This window comes from Orcinus orca, chromosome 1, assembly GCF_937001465.1.
Source record: "Orcinus orca chromosome 1, mOrcOrc1.1, whole genome shotgun sequence".
In the NCBI taxonomy this organism is placed as follows: Eukaryota; Metazoa; Chordata; class Mammalia; order Artiodactyla; family Delphinidae; genus Orcinus; species Orcinus orca.
Genome location: NC_064559.1, coordinates 191,553,476 through 191,571,689, shown reverse-complemented (window position 1 = coordinate 191,571,689; position 18,214 = coordinate 191,553,476). Strand labels below are relative to the sequence as shown.

The window sequence follows — 18,214 nt, the reverse complement described above, 5'->3', positions numbered from 1 at the left end:
CTCTGCTTTTACCTCCCTTGTTCCTTTTAGTATTTCCAAGCCACACACCAATATTAGCTAAAGTCCCTTGCCTTTGTTTTTTTATTTTTTTCTTTTTTGTTTGGCCTCGCCATGCGGCTTGTGGGATCTTAGTCCCCCCACCAGGGATTGAACCCGTGCCCTCGGCAGTGAAAACGCCGAGTCCTAACCGCTGGACTGCCAAGGAATTCCCTAAAGTCCCTTGCCTTTGATTCTTTGCTTTCTTAGTATAGGTACTATATCTTTCATCTCATTATTCCCTTGTGTCAAGCATAGTGCTTGGTGCTTGCTAAAAACTCAGTTTATGTTTTAAGAAAAATAATGAATGAGTAGTGACAAATTAGTTGGCTCTTTTGGGGATTCTCGTAGTGATCATTACTCTAGGAAATTACATACTGTAGTAATTTATTCATATATACTTAGTAATTAAGAGTATCCATACAGTTCTAGGTTTGAGTCCCAGCTCCACCTCCAGTTTACTAGCTGTGTGACATTGTGAAAATTGTCTCACATCTATGACTGTTTCTTCATCTATAAAATGATAGTAGCATCTACCATACAAGCTTTTTGAACTAATCTTAGCACTAGTTGTCTCTCTCCTCAGAAGTGTATCCCCCTAGTTCTTTGCGATTTCTTGTCATTCACGGTTCAGCTTAAATGTCATCTTCTCAGAGGGCCCCTCTGTATCAGGCAGGATTTGTAGTTGTAAGCAACAGAAACCAATTCTAGCTGATTCTTGAAAGGATATTAGGGAAACTCACAAAATATCAGGGAAGGCCGCAGAGCAGGCTTGAAGAATGGGCTGGAACAAGGGAAACTGGTTAGCATCCAGGACCCACAGCCAGAATCATTCACGGAACCAGTCCATGAGGTCACTGCTGCCACTTATATAGCTTACACCTCCACCAGCTGACTGGACCTTAATGGCAATTATAGCACCTCTTCCTGCCAGCATGGACTTTCCATGATCCTCTGATTCGTTGACAGCAGATCCCAATTAAGGTCTGGGGCTCATGTGTCTGTTGGCATAGCCTGGGCCACATGCACACACTGTAGGTGTAAGGGAACCTCAGAAAGAGAATCTTGACTCCACCATTCTCACTTCATAGTGAGAGGGCGCTCTGCCTCCCGCCAGACTCGTTAGATGGGGAGTTCCCAAAATACAGGAAGGGAGTTCACATGCTGAGCAGCCAGAAAACTCCAAAATACACTATATCTTCTTTGACCTCAAGTCTAAAAGTAGCCCATCAATCACTCTCTGATCAACTTGTTTTATTTTCATCATAGCTCTTTTCACTACTGGATATCTTCTTATTTTATTTGTATTATTATTTGTTATCTATCCCCTCCTGCTAGAATATAGGTACCATGAGAATAAGGAACTTGCCTATTTTGTTCACTGCTGTATCTCCTGGGCCCGGAATAGTACCTGGCATATAGTAGAAGCTTCTTGTGTTCACCTGTTAAATGAATAAATTAATGAATGAATAAATATAAAGCACTTAGCACAATTCCTGGTACATAGTAAGTACATAATATTTGGCAACTTACTATTTCTTAGCAGATAAAAGTATTTATATTCTTTTCAAAATAAAATCAAAGAAAAAACTTTATACTTACATTATTTTATTTGACCTTCCCAGTAATCTTCCAAGGAAAAGGTGTTGGGAGTAAAAAATGAGCCTTTTTCTGGTGAAGCATGCATGGCCCATTCAGTGTTTGTACCAATGCTTCCTGTGCCTGTGAGTCACAGGAATGAGGGCCTACTTAGAGAGATTAAGAGACTTGACCAAGGCCACATCACTGGCCTTACTTTTTTTTTTTTTTTTTGCGGTACGCGGGCCTCTCACTGTTGTGGCCTCTCCCGTTGCGCAGCACAGGCTCCGGACGCGCAGGCTCAGCGGCCATGGCTCATGGGCCCAGCCACTCCGTGGCATGTGGGATCTTCCCGGACCGGGGCACAAACCCATGTTCCCTGCATCAGCAGGCGAACCCTCAACCACTGCACCACCAGGGAAGCCCACTGGTCTTACTTTTATATCAGATATACTCACTGACTTCGGTGTTTTCCATTGTAATAAGCCTCACCCCATATTATTGGTGATTGTGGGGCAATTACTGTTATTGTTTTGGCTTTAACCATTATATCACAAATCAGAGCCATAAACACAATTGCAGGCCAATGCTTAATTTATGTCAGTTTGTTCAAATTCATAATTTTAATTTGATGGCCAAGGGCCCCTGGAAAAGCTATTGTGGAATTGTAGTTTTCAGATGGCATCCCTGGATGTTCTTGGTGCTTGTAGGTTTTGTGAGCCTAAGTAGTGCCAGTGACTTCCATATATCCCTGTTAATGCTCCCTAACATGCAATGTTGGGTGACTTCCACACTGTAAGGGAAGGTTCTTGCCCTTTTAAGAGCTTTTAATCCCAAAATAGACCATGGAGGCATAAGCCCCAAAGAACTCAAGCTGAATGGGAACATCTAATCAGGCAGCAAGTTTTTTATAGTCCCACTGTGTGCCTAGCACTAAAGGAAAAAAAAATCTGCAATAACATAGTGTTTATAAATAGAGTCTCCTTTTGTGGTTAAATGCCAAAAGGAAAGGAAGGAGTCTGCTCACAGCTCAGGTGGAGAAGGTTTGGTTTTCGGAGGGTGTGCTAGGAATCTGCAGGAGGCCAGCTGGAGGAAAGCCAGGGCCAGGAGATCCAGAAGTGGCCTCGGGAGGTCCTGTTGACTCGGGAGGGTTAGCAGAGAGGCCTGATGAGCCTTACGAGCCATCATTAGAGGGCCATCGTGGAGAAGGAAGACTAGACCTCCTGTGTGACTTCAGAGATAGAAACAGGACCAAAAGGTGGACATAACAGGAGGCAGAACTTTCTTTTAAAACATAGTGGTTTAAAATGTAAAATAGATAGCTAGTGGGAAGCAGCCGCATAGTACAGGGAGATCAGCGGTGCTTTGTGACCACCTAGAGGGATAGGGAGGGTGGGAGGGAGGGAGACGGAAGAGGGAAGAGATATGGGGATATATGTATATGTATAACTGATTCACTTTGTTATAAAGCAGAAACTAACACACCATTGTAAAGCAATTATACTCCAATAAAGATGTTCAAAAAACAACCCCAAAAACAGTGGTTTATTTTTTTCTCTAGTGGTTTTTTTTCTGATTGTAAAATAAAATTAATGTGCTTTTATAGAAAAAATTTGAAAACATCGAAAAGTAGAAGGAAAAAATCAGTCATACTATTTATTATCCAAAGATGGCAATTGTTATTTTTTATATTTCCTTTTTTAAACATAGCTGTGACAATAGTGTTTACTGCAAAAGCAAAATATAAACATTTGACATGATGTAAGCATTTTTCCTTCATAAGTAGCATTTCTAATGCTACATAATATCATATGGCTATACATTATTTAGCCATTCCTCTATCATTGGAAACTTGGCTGGTTTTATTTTTTTTGCTTTTACAAACTCGGTGATGAATATGTTTCAGTATGGAACTTTTTTATTTCTCATATTTTGTGCTTTCTTATGGCAAATTATCAGAAATGAGATGACTAGGTCTTTCTAACAGAGTTGTATAATAAAGGAATAGTTTGCTTAAGAAGTTCGGAGTCTGAAAGCCTACATATCAGGGTATTGAAGAAGGATTTCTTTATGTTGGACATGGTCACCATTACATTTCCTGTCTGCTCTTTGATTCTGTGAATCTGTTAGAGGGTTGAATGTTCTGTTTGTGATACTGATTTGGCTTTGGGGAGAGCCAGGCTGAAGGTCAAGGATTTTGAAGCATAATTAAAAGTTTCAGACTGGTTGCCACAGATGCATACTGAGCAAGTGAAACTTGACATCTTTCTTGCTGTATGCCTTGTTCTTACTTTGGGATGTGCTTCCATCTTCCTTCATACTCATATCCACACACACACACCCATTTTCTAGAGAAGCACACATGACTGACTCCTTCAGTGTTTGTTCCAGTACTTCCTGTGGCTGTGAATCCTTGTCTCTCCACCCCCCAACCCCCTTCACCCTCCAGAGGTTCTTCAACGCTATGGAGCAGGGCCAGCACACCATGTCATAAATCACAGGCAATAGCCAGTTTACTGGGTGGGCTGGTGGGCTATTTTAGGGGTGGAATCAGGGCCCTGAAGCCACCTTACTCCATCCTCCAAGGTTTGATTATTTTTTTTCCCCCAGGTAATTAAATGTGTGTCTTGTGGACCTGGGCTTGGCTGGAATGCTCAAGGGTCCTGAAGATCCTTCTATAGCTTCCTTCTGTTGAATCCATTAAGAGAAGATGGCAAAAGTCAACATAACTAGAGACCTCATCTGTAGGCAGATAAAGGTAAGCAACCCAGACCTATGAACCCGAGCATGAGGTCCTTTTTCCCCACCGATTCATGTTATAGCTGAATAAACTGAGGACTAGAGTCTGTGACTTGCCATTAACTAATTAATGGCAGACACAGGACTAGAACCAAGGTCTCTTGACTCTGGTCTTCTTTTATCCAAGAACATGGAATCATGGAGACTCCTGTATCCAAGCACTTGTACCTGGGCTGCTGAGATTGATGGAGTCTGGTGGAGGAGGGGAGCATGTATGTGCACACCTGTGGAGGAGGCGGGGTGTGCAGCAGAAGTAAATAGAGCTTCTTCACGTTGCTCTGGCTGCTCAGCTGTACATATAACAGAACCTGGGGGAGTCTTAATCCCAGTTTAGCTTAGACTCTTTCTTCTCTTCTTCGAGGGTCTCCTATACCAAAGCCTGCACCTTTTCTCTGCAGTTTGTACCTGGAAGACACTCCAATACTGTGAGATGAATAGATGACTGGGCAGTCAAGCTCATTTAGCGAGGTAGCCCAGGCTTTGTCAGGGAAGCCCTCAGTAAAGGAGCACGGGGGTTTAATGGAGGAGATTCAACCAAGACAAGATGTGCTTTTGAAGCAAGAAGCCCAGGCTGGGGTCAGGGGCTTAATCTCACCACTGCCCTAATTAACTACCTATAAGACTTTAGTCACTTTGCCTTTCTGTGCCTCAGTTTTCTGTTGTTAAATGATAATAATGTCTGTCTGCCTGCAGGCTTATCTTGAGAATGAAATCCGAAAGAACCTGAGAAAGTTCTTTGTAAAGGTTAAGCGCCAAAAATCTTTTAAAAATTAAGTGGCATGCAGCATAAGCTGTGGTCACCATCCAGAAGGATTGGTGACACTTATGCCTATGCACGTTAGTCTGTGTTTTGTATATTTTCCCCTGCATCCCTGAATCCTTTTGCAGCTTTGTCCATTTGTGGGGGGGTTTGTGTGTGATTTCATTAGACTGGGTGGCCCCAAGGGCAAGGACCAATTCCTAGAGGCACAGAATCATAGAATTGGAGGGACCACGCAAGTTATTTTTCTCCTTTATATATACCCCACAATATGTGTCCTAAAGATGATGCCCACCTTCTCTAACCTAAGTATGGAAACATTCCCTATTTGTTGTTTCAATTTTTTTTTTTTTTGGTAACCCAACAATTACAACTTAGTGCTTAATTATATCCTCTCTTCTATCGATATTATTCTCTAATCCCTGCCCAAGTATATTGTAAGCTCCTGCAGGCCAATTTCTTGTTCTCTTTTCTAGCTCTTGTGGGGCCCAGCACAATGCTGCATATGTAATAGGAACATAGTAAATCATGTTAAATCGAATCAATGAATCTATGAGTTTGTTTCTCTTCCCCAGGAGCGGGGTGCCCTGAGCTTTGAGCGGCGCTACCATGTCACTGACCCCTTTATCAGACGGCTGGGCCTGGAAGCAGAGCTGCAGGTAAGAGATCCAATTTGCACCCTAGATGCAAATGACTGGCTCTCCATTCTCTGCCTGCAGAGAATCCTCTTTGCACTATTCAAGGCATAAACAGTTTTTCTCTGCAGGTCATACCTGAAGGTTACTTCTCCTTTACAGCGGTTTTATTTGGCACATAAATCTGAATCAAGATTAGTGATTGACATGGTCACACAGAAATTGTTTTATCGTCATATTATTTCCTTTGTGCTTGGAAAAAGACTATTGAATTTCATACCACTGTTTTTACTATTGGCTTGGACAGTAAAGATTCTTACCTTTGTATAGGAATTTAGAGTTTACAGAGTGTTTTCACACACACACACGCACACACACACAGACACACACACACACACACACACACACACACTTGCATTTTAGCTTCAAAGAAATGCTGTGGGTGGTATATAGGAAACAGGTATTTAAAAAAAGGTTTAGAAAAACCAAGCACCTTGTCCAATGTTGTCCTGTCCAATCCAGGGGGAGTCAGGCCTACAGTCCAGATGTTCAGCTTTTTAGTTCTGTCTGACACAGAAACACTCCCCAATGTTAGCTCCATTCCCTTTCCTTCCTCAGAACTGTGTTTTGAATCCAACTTTTAGCTATCCTCTCCAACTAAGTGTCATCTGCAGCTTGAATAAGAATTCTCTTTGGTTCCTTCACGTTAATGTTTGTAAGTAATTGTGTTGATCTTAGAAAAAGACTAGAAAGAAATTCATTGCCTACTAACAGTGTTATCTCAAGTTAATGAAATTATAGATGATTGTTATTGCTTTCTTTTCATTATAAACTTTTATCCGTTATAAAATATAATTACATTAATAGTAATATGGAAAAGATAAGTAAAAATTACTTGTTATTCCCCCCTCCCTAGTATAATTACTATGTATATACTTCCTTTTATCTTTTGCATATTTTTACATAATTGTAATCATACTTTACATTGAATTTTGTATCTTTTTTATAATAATCCTCTTCTCCATGTTACCAAGTGGTATTCACAACTTTCACTTAAGATTTTTTTTCTGATTATATAAGTAGTAAATATCATAGTAGAAAATATGGAATCAACAGAAAAATATAGAGAAGCAAACAAAATCACTTTTAATTCTACCATCCAGAGATAAACATTGTTAATGTTTGGTATATTACTTTCATGTATTATGAAGCAGAATGCTAGTTAAGAGATGGGCATTAGAGCTGAATAAATTTAGTTTCAAGACCTATCTTCTCTACAGCTATATAGCCTTGTTCAAGTTACCCTTAGTTTCCTGATCTGTAAAATGGATCAATAACTGAGAATTGTTGTGATGATTAAATGAGATGATTTTTGAAGTGCTTAATACAATGCCTGGATCATATAAGCTAGTTCAGTAAATAACAATTATTATTATGTCTTCCAGTTTTTTTCATGCTTATGTAATTTTTTTCTGCAAAGTGGAGCTCATACCATTTCCACAGTTTGCTAAACCCTTTTATACTTTTATGTCATTGTTGTTTCCCCATACCTCTAAAAAGTCTTTGAAAACATGATTTTGTAAATATATTGTATTATTTATCCTTTACTCTATTTTTTTGAATTTCTTTCCATATTTCCTTGAAACATAAAGTACATCCCTTTAGTGCAGTTGGAGGTGGGGCATGGAAGGTTTTACCTCCAAGGGGACATTTGGCAATGTCCAAACAGTCTTGGCTATGAAAACTGAAAGGGTACTACTGGCATATAATGAATAGAGTATAGGGATGCTGCTAAACATTCTACAGTCATAGTACAACAAAGAATGTGCAACAAAGAATTATGCAGCGCCCAATGCCAATAACGCCGAGGTTGAGAAACCCTGCTCTGGTGGATGCTGAGTGGACAGGTGAAGGCTGGTCTTCTCCTTTTAGCTGTGCCTCCACCCAACCCATATTGTCTCTACTATCTCTTCCTGGTTTTATAACTTTGTCCACAATAGACTTGGAAACCTCTGTGAACACAAAACAGGATTCTAGCTATTATTTCCAAAGATTTGGCACTCAAATACAAAAATATGTTAAGGTGGATGCACTGTCTGAATTTGCACTTGGCTGAAGGCCACCTTAGCCGGGACCTATAGTAACAGTGCACAATATGAAGGAATGCCCACAGGTTTAGGTGTTAAAACAAAGACCTAGTTTGGACTTCCCTGGTGACGCAGTGGTTAAGAATCCGCCTACCAATGCACAGGACCCAGGTTCGAGCCCTGGTCTAGGAAGATCCCACATGCGTGGAGCGTCTAAGCCCATGTGCCACAACTACTGAGCCTGTGTTTTAGAGCCCACGAGCCACAACTACTGAGCCCATGCACGTAGAGCCCACGCTCCGCAATAAGAGAAGCCACTGCATTGAGAAGTCCGCGCACCAGTATGAAGAGTAACCCCCACTCGCCACAACTAGAGAAAGCCCACGTGCAGCAACAAAGACCCAACAGAGACCTAGTTTAAATCCCAGCTTTGCCGCCTGTGAGGCTTAGAGAAGTGAGAGCAGATGGAAAGAAGACTGGGAGAAAAATAGGTTTGTGAGAGAATCGGGGTTGGACCTGTAAAATTTGAAAGCCTGTTGGATAGCTTTGTGGAGATGTCAGGTGGGCAGTTGATGGTCCTAATCAGGGGAGAGCTCTGGACTATAGGGAGAAATCCGGAGACTTCAGCGATCCATGGAGCCTTAGAGAACAGGGTCCAAGACCTAGCTCTGGAGATACTCCAGCTTTCAGAAATTGATTACAAGCTAAGGCGATAAAAAAAAGTTAACCACGAAAGAGAGTCAGTGAAGTAGAACGGAAACAAAACCAGGAGAGTGTAAGGAGAGTATTTCAAGAAAGGAGTGGTCAGTTCTACTCAATGCTTCTGAAAGGTTGAATAAGTGAGGACAAAACAGTGACTGTGGTCTTGACTAGAGCAGTTTTATTGGAGTGGTGAGAATAGATACTAAATTGGAGGGGTTGAGAAGTGAATTGGAGGTGAAGGAGTACAACAGCAAGTAGACAACTCTCTACTTAAAAAATTTTTTTGGAGAATTCCCTGGCAGTCCAGTGTTTAAGACTCGGCTCTTTCACTGCATGGGCCTGGGTTTGATCCCTGGTCGGGAAACTAAGATCCCACAAGCCACACGGTGCAGGAAAAAAATAAAAAATTTTTTAAAGAGGGTGATGAAAATTTATTTATCTATTTAGTCAGTTATTACAAACTTTTCCCCTAGATGAAAGGAAAGATAGGATGTAAGCAGTAAAAAGGGTAAACTGTTGCAGGAAGGGGGACCCCTTTCCAGGGCCCGAGATTGGGGTCTTATCTAACACTCAGGAATGAATTGTCCAAGGAGACACACATGTTGACAAAGCAAGAGACTTTGTATTGGGAAGGGGTGCCTGGGTGGAGAGCAGGAGGGTAAGGGAACCCAGGAGAACTGCTCTGCCACGTGGCTCACAGTCTCAGGTTTTATGGCGTTGGGTTAGTTTCCAGGTTGTCTCTGGCCAATCATTCTGACTCAGGGTCCTTCCTGGTGGTGTGAGCATCACTCAGCCAAGATGGGTTCCAGTGTGAAGGATTCTGGGAGGTTGGTAGGACATATGGCGTCTCCTCTCTCCTTTTGACTTCTCCTGAATTCTTCCGGTTGGTGGTAGCTTGTTCCATGTTCTTTACCAGGATCTCCTGCTGTAAGATAACTCATGCAGCTGGTTACTATTGCCCCTGGCCAGGGTGGGTGGTTTTGGTCAGTGATTCCCCTAACAAAACTGTAAAAGATACCTTCTCTTGCTTTTCTACATCTTCTTCTCACCTTTCTTTCTTCAGCTAACTACCTGGGCAGCTGACTTGCACAGATGTATCAATAGTCACTCTTGTCATCTATCTTCTTGTTGGCTTTAACCAATGAGGAATCATTTCAGGAGATTGGAGGAAGAAGGACAGCTTTTTTTATTCCCCTCGCTGCCATCCTTCAGAATCACTTTATTTTGTTTTTGTTTTCCAGCTTTATTGAGTTGTGTAGACAGTTCTTGAAAGACCTCGTTTACAAAAGGAAGCAGAGAAATGGGGAAGTAGCTGGAGGGGCCTTCGGGATCAAAGGAGGGATTTGTAAGAATGGGAAGAGGGCTTCCCTGGTGGTGCAGTGGTTGAGAGTTCGCCTGCCGATGCAGGGGACACGGGTTCGTGCCCGGTCCGGGAAGATCCCATATGCCGCAGCGGCTGGGCCCGTGATATGCCGCAGCGGCTGGGCCCGTGAGAGGCCCGCGTACCGCAAAAAAAAAAAAAAAAAAAACAGGAAGAAATACTAGAGGTTGTTTGTATGTTGATGAGAGAGAAGGTGGTTGCTGATAAAGGATTAGGACAGAATAACTGAAGGAGCCACGTCCTAGGGAAGGTTGGAGGGGATAGGATTTAGAGTTGAAGCAGAGGGCTTGACCTTTGATAAGTGCGAAAACATTTCTATCATTGTTACAGGGTCCAGTGGGTTTGGCAAAAAAAGAAGCATAGACTGGGATAAAAACTGGAAAGTCATTGTAATAGTCTATAGTAGCAGTTCTCAAAGTGTGGTCTGCAGACCCCTGGGGATCCCCATGACCTCTTCAAGGGAATTCATGAGGTCAAAACTACTTTCATAGTAATACTAAGACATTATTTGCAAAACAAAACTAAAAAATAAAAACAACTAATTCATTTAAAAATTTGCAAAAAAAAAAGTGGTAAAACTACTGTCATTTTAGCGTGAATCAAGGCAAGTAGCATCAAAGTCATTGAATTATTTACCCCATGCATTTGCAGGGACCCCCCCCCCAAAAAAAGCCAGTCTTACTTAAAATGTCCTTGATTTTTACATCAATAAAATAATACAATAAAACTTATTAATTTAAAATTTCAACCGTTAAATACAGATCTCTTCAGTATTCTTTATTATGAGGTGGGAAGAATCCATAAAGTACTGCTGCTGCGTACTGAACTCTGGCGGTTGTCTTGAGGAAAAGCAGTTGTTCAATTGTTTTGAGTTGCAAGCTCAACTGGACATTTTTTTCATGGAACACCATCTGAAAGAATGGCTAGCAGATGAAAACTGGTTATTCAATTATGGGTATTTGGCAGACATTTCCTTTGAAATGAATGAAGTAAACTATCACTTCAAGAAGAACAACTGACAGTATTTGTTGCCAAGGATAAAATTTGAGCTTTAAAGCAAAGGAAAAAAAAAAAAAGAATATAGGAAAACTTGTATCTGCCACCATGAGCTTGATAGCCTCTCAGTACTTCTTAAAAGTCTTTTTTTTTTTTTTTTTAATTTTATTTATTTATTTATTTATTTTTGGCTGTGTTGGGTCCTCGTTTCTGTGCAAGGGCTTTCTCCAGTTGCGGTGAGCGAGGGCCACTCTTCATCGCGGTGTGCGGGCCTCTCACTGTCGCGGCCTCTCTTGTTGCGGAGCACAGGCTCCAGACGCGCAGGCTCAGTAGTTGTGGCACACGGGCTTAGTTGCTCCGCAGCATGTGGGATCTTCCCGGACCAGGGCTCGAACCCATGTCCCCTGCATTGGCAGCTGGCTTCTTAACCACTGTGCAACCAGGGAAGCCCCGTAAGTCACTGTTTTGAAAACAAAGTCATACATCTGTAAAAGACCCAGGCCTAATGTAAAATCAACTAATGTTTGTTTTTTCTTTTTTCTTTTTTTTTTAATTTTTGGCTGCGTTGGGTCCTCGTTGCTGCACATTGCGGTGCTCAGGCTTCTCATTGCGGTGGCTTCTCTTGTTGCAGAGCACGGGCTCAAGGCGCGCGGGCTTCAGTAGTTGTGGCACATTTGCTCGGTAGTTGTGGCTCACGGGCTCTAGAGCGCAGGCTCAGTAGTTGTGGCGCACAGGCTTAGTCGCTCCATGGCATGTGGGATCTTCCCGGACCAGGGCTCAAACCCATGTCCCCTGCATTAGCAGGCAGATTCTTAACCACTGCACCACCAGGGAAGTCCGCAACCAATGTGTTTTAATGTAGCAGGATACCAACAGCTCATTCATGTGGTTTCTGATTCCACATTGTAACATTAAGAAACCGTTATTTGTCCAGTTTTGGTGTAGTATCAAAGAAGGATACCTACAGTGATCTAAAAAGGCCGTTAAAATACTGCTCCCTAGTCCAACTATAATACTTATCTTTATGAGGGTGGATTTTCTTCATGTACTTCAACCAAAATAACATCTTGCAACAAACTGAATACAAAAGTAGATATGAGAACCCAGTCATCTTCCATTAAGCTAGACAAAAGAGTTTTGCAAAAATGTAAAGCAATGCCATTCTTCTCATTAAATTCTTTTGTCTTGGAAAATATAGTTAGTTTTTTTTTAAATGTGTTAGCTTATCTTTTTATTATTTTTTAAATGAAATTAATTTTATTTTCATTAAATTAAAGTTATAATTAATAATGTTAATTTTAAATGAAGTTAATATTTCAGTTTTTATTTCTAATACGGCAGATACTGATAACCTATATTAAAAATTCTTTGGGATCCTCAGTAATTTTTTTTTTTTTTTTTTTGTGGTACGTGGGCCTCTCACTGTTGTGGCCTCTTCCGTTGCGGAGCACAGGCTCCGGACGCACAGGCTCAGCGGCCATGGCTCACGGGCCCAGCTGCTCCGCGGCATGCAGGATCTTCCCGGACCGGGGCACGAACCCGTGTCCCCTGCATAGGCAGGCGGACTCTCAACCACTGCGCCACCAGGGAAGCCCCCTCAGTAATTTTTAAAAGTGTAAAGGGGTCTTGAGGTTAAAGTTTGTGAACCAGTGGTCTATAGAGCCATGAAACTGGATGACTGGATAATATCACTGGGGAAAAAAGTAGGAGGAGAGAGAAGAAGGCCCAAGACCAAGAACCAAGGTGTTTCAGCATTTAGAGATTATCTGTTTCCTCTCTTCCTCTACCCAGAGGAGACAGAAAGAATAGCATAGAGGTGGAAAAACATGGTATTATGGAAGCCAAGGAAGAGGAAAATTCAACGATACTGATTTCTTACAATCCTGATCTCAAAAGGCTATCTTATTTCCCTCTTTCCTAGTTGGAGGTTGGAGGGGACACCTTTTTTTGACACCCTCACCCCCCCCACTATAGTAATAAAAATGCCATTATAAGCCATATCACCATGTATAAGCCCTTTAACTTCTAGGATCCATTTTCTCATCTGTAAAATAATGTACACATCCTGTTTGTCTCTTAGTTTTAAGAGGAGGAATAAATAAGTTATTTTATGTATGTAAGGTACTTAGCACGGAGCTCAGTATATTGTAAAATTCATGGTACTCAAATATTAGCTACGGTTATTGTTGTTGTTATTTATAGAAAGCTTTTAAAGTTTCCTGAGATGCTGATTTGATGGCGTCCAGCTTTTTAAAATGCTTTACGGTCATTTTCTTCCCTTGTTTTATTTCCCACGCATTGTCACATATGGACCCCATTTCAGTTAACAAGAGTTGACTTTTGGAATTAAGATGAGGTTATATAATAAGGGTTGGGGGGTGGGATAAAAGAGGTAAAATCAACAGTAAAAACTCCTGCCTTTTTGTGGTTATTGATTATAATGTTTTCCTCTATATTATCTGGGGGAATTTTTTCCCTGGATTTCCTAATTTACTACTTTGTATAGTTTTGAAAAATGCAAAATGAAACTTAAAGAGAACTCCTAGAATACAGTACTGAACATTTAGTAGAGGCTCACTAAAAGCCTGTTGGTGTGATTGGCTTTTAAAATTTTCTATATTAAAGTTAGCTTAAAAGTTTAAAAAGATTGTCTACTTTCCACTCTTTTTCCCAGCCACCAAATTCACTTTCCTGGAATCAACTAACATATTCAATTTCAGTATCCTTCCAGAGAAATTTTATGCATTTCTATGCAAAATTTTATGTAAAAATTCTCACCTTTTCTCACAAATGTTAGCCTAACATATTTACTGCTTTGTACCTTACTTTTGAATTTAAAAATATACTTTCATGATTTTACCACATCAGTACATAAAGATGTTTCTTTCGTCCTTCCTTCCTCTCTTTCTTTCTTTTCTTTCCTTTCTTTCTTTCCTTCTTTCTTTCCTGCGTCAGATCTTCCTTGCTGCATGCTGGCTTTCTCTAGTTGCAGCGAGTGGGGGCTACTCCCGTTGCGGTGCGCGGGCTTCTCATTGCAGTGGCTTCTCTTGTTGCGGAGCAGGGGTTCTAGGTGTGTGGGCTTCAGTAGTTGTGGCACACGGGCTCAGTAGTTGTGGCTCATGGGCTCTAGAGCGCAGGCTTAGTAGTTGTGGTGCACGGGCTTAGTTGCTCCGTGGCATGTGGGATCTTCCCGGACCAGGGCTCAAACCCGTGTCCCCTGCATTGGCAGGCGGATCCTTAACCACTGCACCTTCAGGGAAGCCCAAGATGTTTCTAATATCTAATTCTTTCATGGCTTCAGAGTATTGTGTTGTATGAGTGTACCATAATTTATTTAAATTTTCCCTGTTGATGGATATGTAGATTACTTACAGTCTTTTGTATGTACAGTGTTATTCCTTGCAACATCATTTGGCATATGTGGGTGTATATTTTTAGAATAAATACCTACAAATGGAATTAGTAGTCAGAGAGTATATCCATCTGTGATTTTAATAAATATTAACAAAATTGTCTTTCATGGAGTTTGTACCAATTTATACTCTCATCACACTTCTTCAATCTTAAACATAGTGTTCAATAAACATTTGTTCTCTCCCCAGCCCCAACCTGTTCTCCCTCACATGTCCATCATTATTCTGAGAAATTTCACAAATGAGTGAAACATAATGTGCCAGAGAGATCTCAACTTGGCTTCCTAAGAGAAATGTAGTCTAGGCTGATACCTGAAAGATGGATGGGAGGAGCTAGGTAGATTTGGGGGAGATAGGGAGAGAAAAAAATCCTAAGCTGGGGGGAATAGCATATGAGTGATGCAAGAGAGAGTAGAGGGTACTTGGTTCAAGAGAACAGATGGTCCCAGGATACAAGTGGAAGAAGGATGATAAGTGAGGTTGATGAGGTTGGGATGTTCATAATGAAGGATGTTATAAGCTGTGTTGAAGACTGTTGATTTTATCCTAAGGGCAGTGGAGAGCTATCAAGTGGTCTTTACCATGTGAGCAATATGATCACAGTTAAGGTTTTTGTTTTTGTTTTTTTAATTAAAATTGGCTTCAAAATGAAGATTGCAGAAGTTTAAAATGTGGACAGCTAGACCACTTAAGAGATGGTGTCAGTGATTCCGGAAGAGGTGATTGGTTACTTGAACCTAGATAATGGTAATTTGGATGGAGAGAAGTCAGTGAATTTGAAAGACATTTAAGAGGTAGAATTAACAGAATTCTTAGTGACTGAATGTGGAAAGTTAGGAAAAGAGAGGAGTCAAGGATGAAAGTTAAGTTTCTATTTGGCGGGGCAAATGGTACTATCATTCACAGAGTTAGGGAGCGCTGGAGAAGGAATACGTTTGAAGGAAAAGATGATACGCTTGGTTATGGATGTCCTGGAGCCATAGGCCCATGCGTGGTCTAGTGCTTTCTAGGCAGGTAGTTGGAATACTTGGGTCTGAGCTTAGGAATGAGGTACACACTGGAGATGTTGATTTGGGAGCAGTGAGCAGCATATACGTTGGAACAATGGAAGTGAGTTGTGATTGCCTTCGAGGAGTGTGTATAGTAGGAAGAAAGCCTAGGATAGAGCCATAAGGAACAACAGTATAAGGGCCAGGTGGACAGAGAGTTTGCAAAGGGTATCAAGAAAGAGCAACTAGAGGAGTAGGAAGGAAAACAGAGAGGGTGATGCCACAGAACCCAGAAGAAGAAAGTTTCATTGAAGACGATGTGGTCAGCACTATCAAATACCGCTGGGGACCAAGTAAGATAAGGACTGAGAAGTGTCCCTTTGATTTAGAGCAAGGAAGCCATCATGGTCACCTTGGCAAGGGCCATTTTTGTGGTATAGATAGAAGTGGGTTGAGGAATTATTGGGAAGTGAGGAAGTAAAAATACCCAATATCGACTACTCTTTCAGTATGGCTATGAAGGGGAAGAGAACTGGAAGGCCACAGCTAGATGTGGATTTGGCGTCAAGGGAGGACTTTTTAGATTAGAGAAACTTGAGCATGTTTAATCCCAAGGGGAAAGAATCAGTAGAGAAAGGGAAAGTTGAAGATACAGAAAAGCTAAAAGATCATGTGGGGTTCGGATTTTGTCAGATGAAGGTTGCAGGAGAATGACTGTAGTAATGAATCATGGATTTTTAGGTGGATGAGAAGGAAGTAAAGACATGAGGTAGCATGTAAGGAGAGAACAGAGTGCCTGACTGGACTTGGAGGACTTGTTGAGGATAAGAATCATTGAGGAATGATATATATTCTCTTTTTTCACTTAACTAATATATCTTGAAAATCACTCATCAGTTCATAGAGTTCTTTTTTTTTTTCTTTTTTTTTTTGGCCTCACTGCACAGCTTGTGGGATCTTAGTTCCCTGACCAGGGATAGAACCCAGGCCCACAGCAGTGAAAGCGCTGAGTCCTAACCACTGGACCGTCAGGGAGTTCTCCACAGAGTTATTTTTCACAGCTGCATAGTAGTCTCGTGTGTTAATAAAACAAGATTAATCAGTGAATTTCCCATGTATGGGCTCTTAGAGTTATTTCTAATAGTTTGTAATTACAATGTCATAATGAATAACCTTGTACATATGTATTTTAGTATTGCTAGAGATATATCTTCAGCGTAAAAACCTAGAAGTGGGAGTGCTGGCCAAAGAGTGAATGTATATATGTGGTTTTGTTAGATATTGCCAAATTTCCCTCCGTGGGAGTTGCACCATTTTGCCTTCCTGGTAGCAATGCCTGAGAGTGCCTGTTTCTCCACAGCTCACCGACAGACTAGGGGGTTAAGCTTTTGAATTTTTTTACCATTCTAAAAGATGAAAAATGGTATCTCAGTAGAGTTTTAAGTTACATTTCTCTTATGAGTGAAATAGAATATCTTTTTCATGTATTTAAGGGCTGTTTTAATATAATTTTGCCAAGTTTGGTGTAACAAAGGAGGGAGAGTAAGCATTTTTATATGTACCTGCATATTTTTACAAACACAAGCATAGTATGGATAAGCAGAAACTAATGAAGTTGGTCACCTCTAGGGGACAGAAGGCATAAAGTGGAGAGGTAAAGAAAAGGGAATAACCCGTCTGGACCTTTTTGTAGAGTTTTTAATTTTATAACCACTTTGAGGTTTTACACATTCAAAAAGTAAAATTAAGTCAGCAGAGATGGGGAAAGGGCTGCCAACTAACTCAAGTAATTTTCGACACAGTACTTTGACTATAAATATTCTTTGTATGTATTTTAAAGACAAGCTAAAGAAATCTTGATTGAACTCTAGTTAGTAAATTTGTCATTTGTAGAGGTATTCCTATAGCAATTCTGTAACTATCAGTATTTTGTGTGTATTGTAGGATTGAGCAAATGAGTAAATATATCAGTGTTGTTGGGATAAATTTATCAGTTAATATATAATAAATATATTTATAATATTGATATAATATACCAATGATGTTCCCTTCTCACTATGGGAGAAGGGAAATTCAAATATGGAATAGGCAACAGAAGAACTCTGAGGTATTGGATTGGAATTAGCAGTATCTCTGTGAATTCATGGTTGTTTGTTTGTTTTGGCTGTGCCACGTGGCTTGTGGGATCTTAGTTCCCCGACCAGGGATTGAACATGGGCCCCAGCAGTGAAAGCGCCGAGTCCTAACCAATAGACCGCCAGGGGATTCCTGAATTCATGGTTTAAAAATACATATATTTTAATATAAATTTATATATTATTTCCAGCTCTGTCTTCTGAAAGGGTCCAGAAGCAACGATACCTCAATAGCCATGAGTTACTGGTTTCTAAATACCATTCCCCACTAGAAAGAACCAGGGGTCCTTGGAGGAATAACTGATTCAGGTCTGGGACAGCGAGTGTACGAGATGAGCCTACAACATCTTGTGGCAGAAGATCAACAGAAAGTAAAGAAAGAAAAATGACAGGAACATATCGTAAGGACACAGAAGCCAGCTTGAAAGGCATGCTACTGGCCAAACCCATGACAATTTGAGCATCAGGATGAATAATGACAATAATGAATTAAAACCCACTGAATTAAAAAATACCTGATTTTGCACTGGTAAGAAAGAGAGGGAGAGAAAGAAGGGGTGGGGAGAGAGAAAAGCACTTCATTCTAGTAGATTGCTGACCACTAAATGAAGAAATGATAAAGTTGGAAAAAATCACCATTTTATAACTGTCACACCACATCATACCAGTAATTGGTTCAGGCAAGAGTAATCAATGAATGATT

At 40.8% G+C, this 18,214-nt stretch overlaps 1 protein-coding gene across 6 annotated transcripts in view; it reads left to right on the top strand.

Annotated features, from left to right (window-relative positions):
* The window catches only part of WDTC1 (WD and tetratricopeptide repeats 1), a 72,305-nt gene that overhangs the window by 14,857 nt on the left and 39,234 nt on the right, over nt 1–18,214 (top strand). For all 6 annotated transcript variants that reach the window (XM_049712111.1, XM_033422479.2, XM_033422476.2 and 3 more), the window contains exons 2-3: nt 4,225–4,372; nt 5,749–5,832. In XM_049712111.1, coding sequence (XP_049568068.1) covers nt 4,325–4,372; nt 5,749–5,832 — 132 coding nt within the window. In that variant the 5' untranslated portion in view covers nt 4,225–4,324. The remainder of the gene's footprint in view (nt 1–4,224; nt 4,373–5,748; nt 5,833–18,214) is intronic.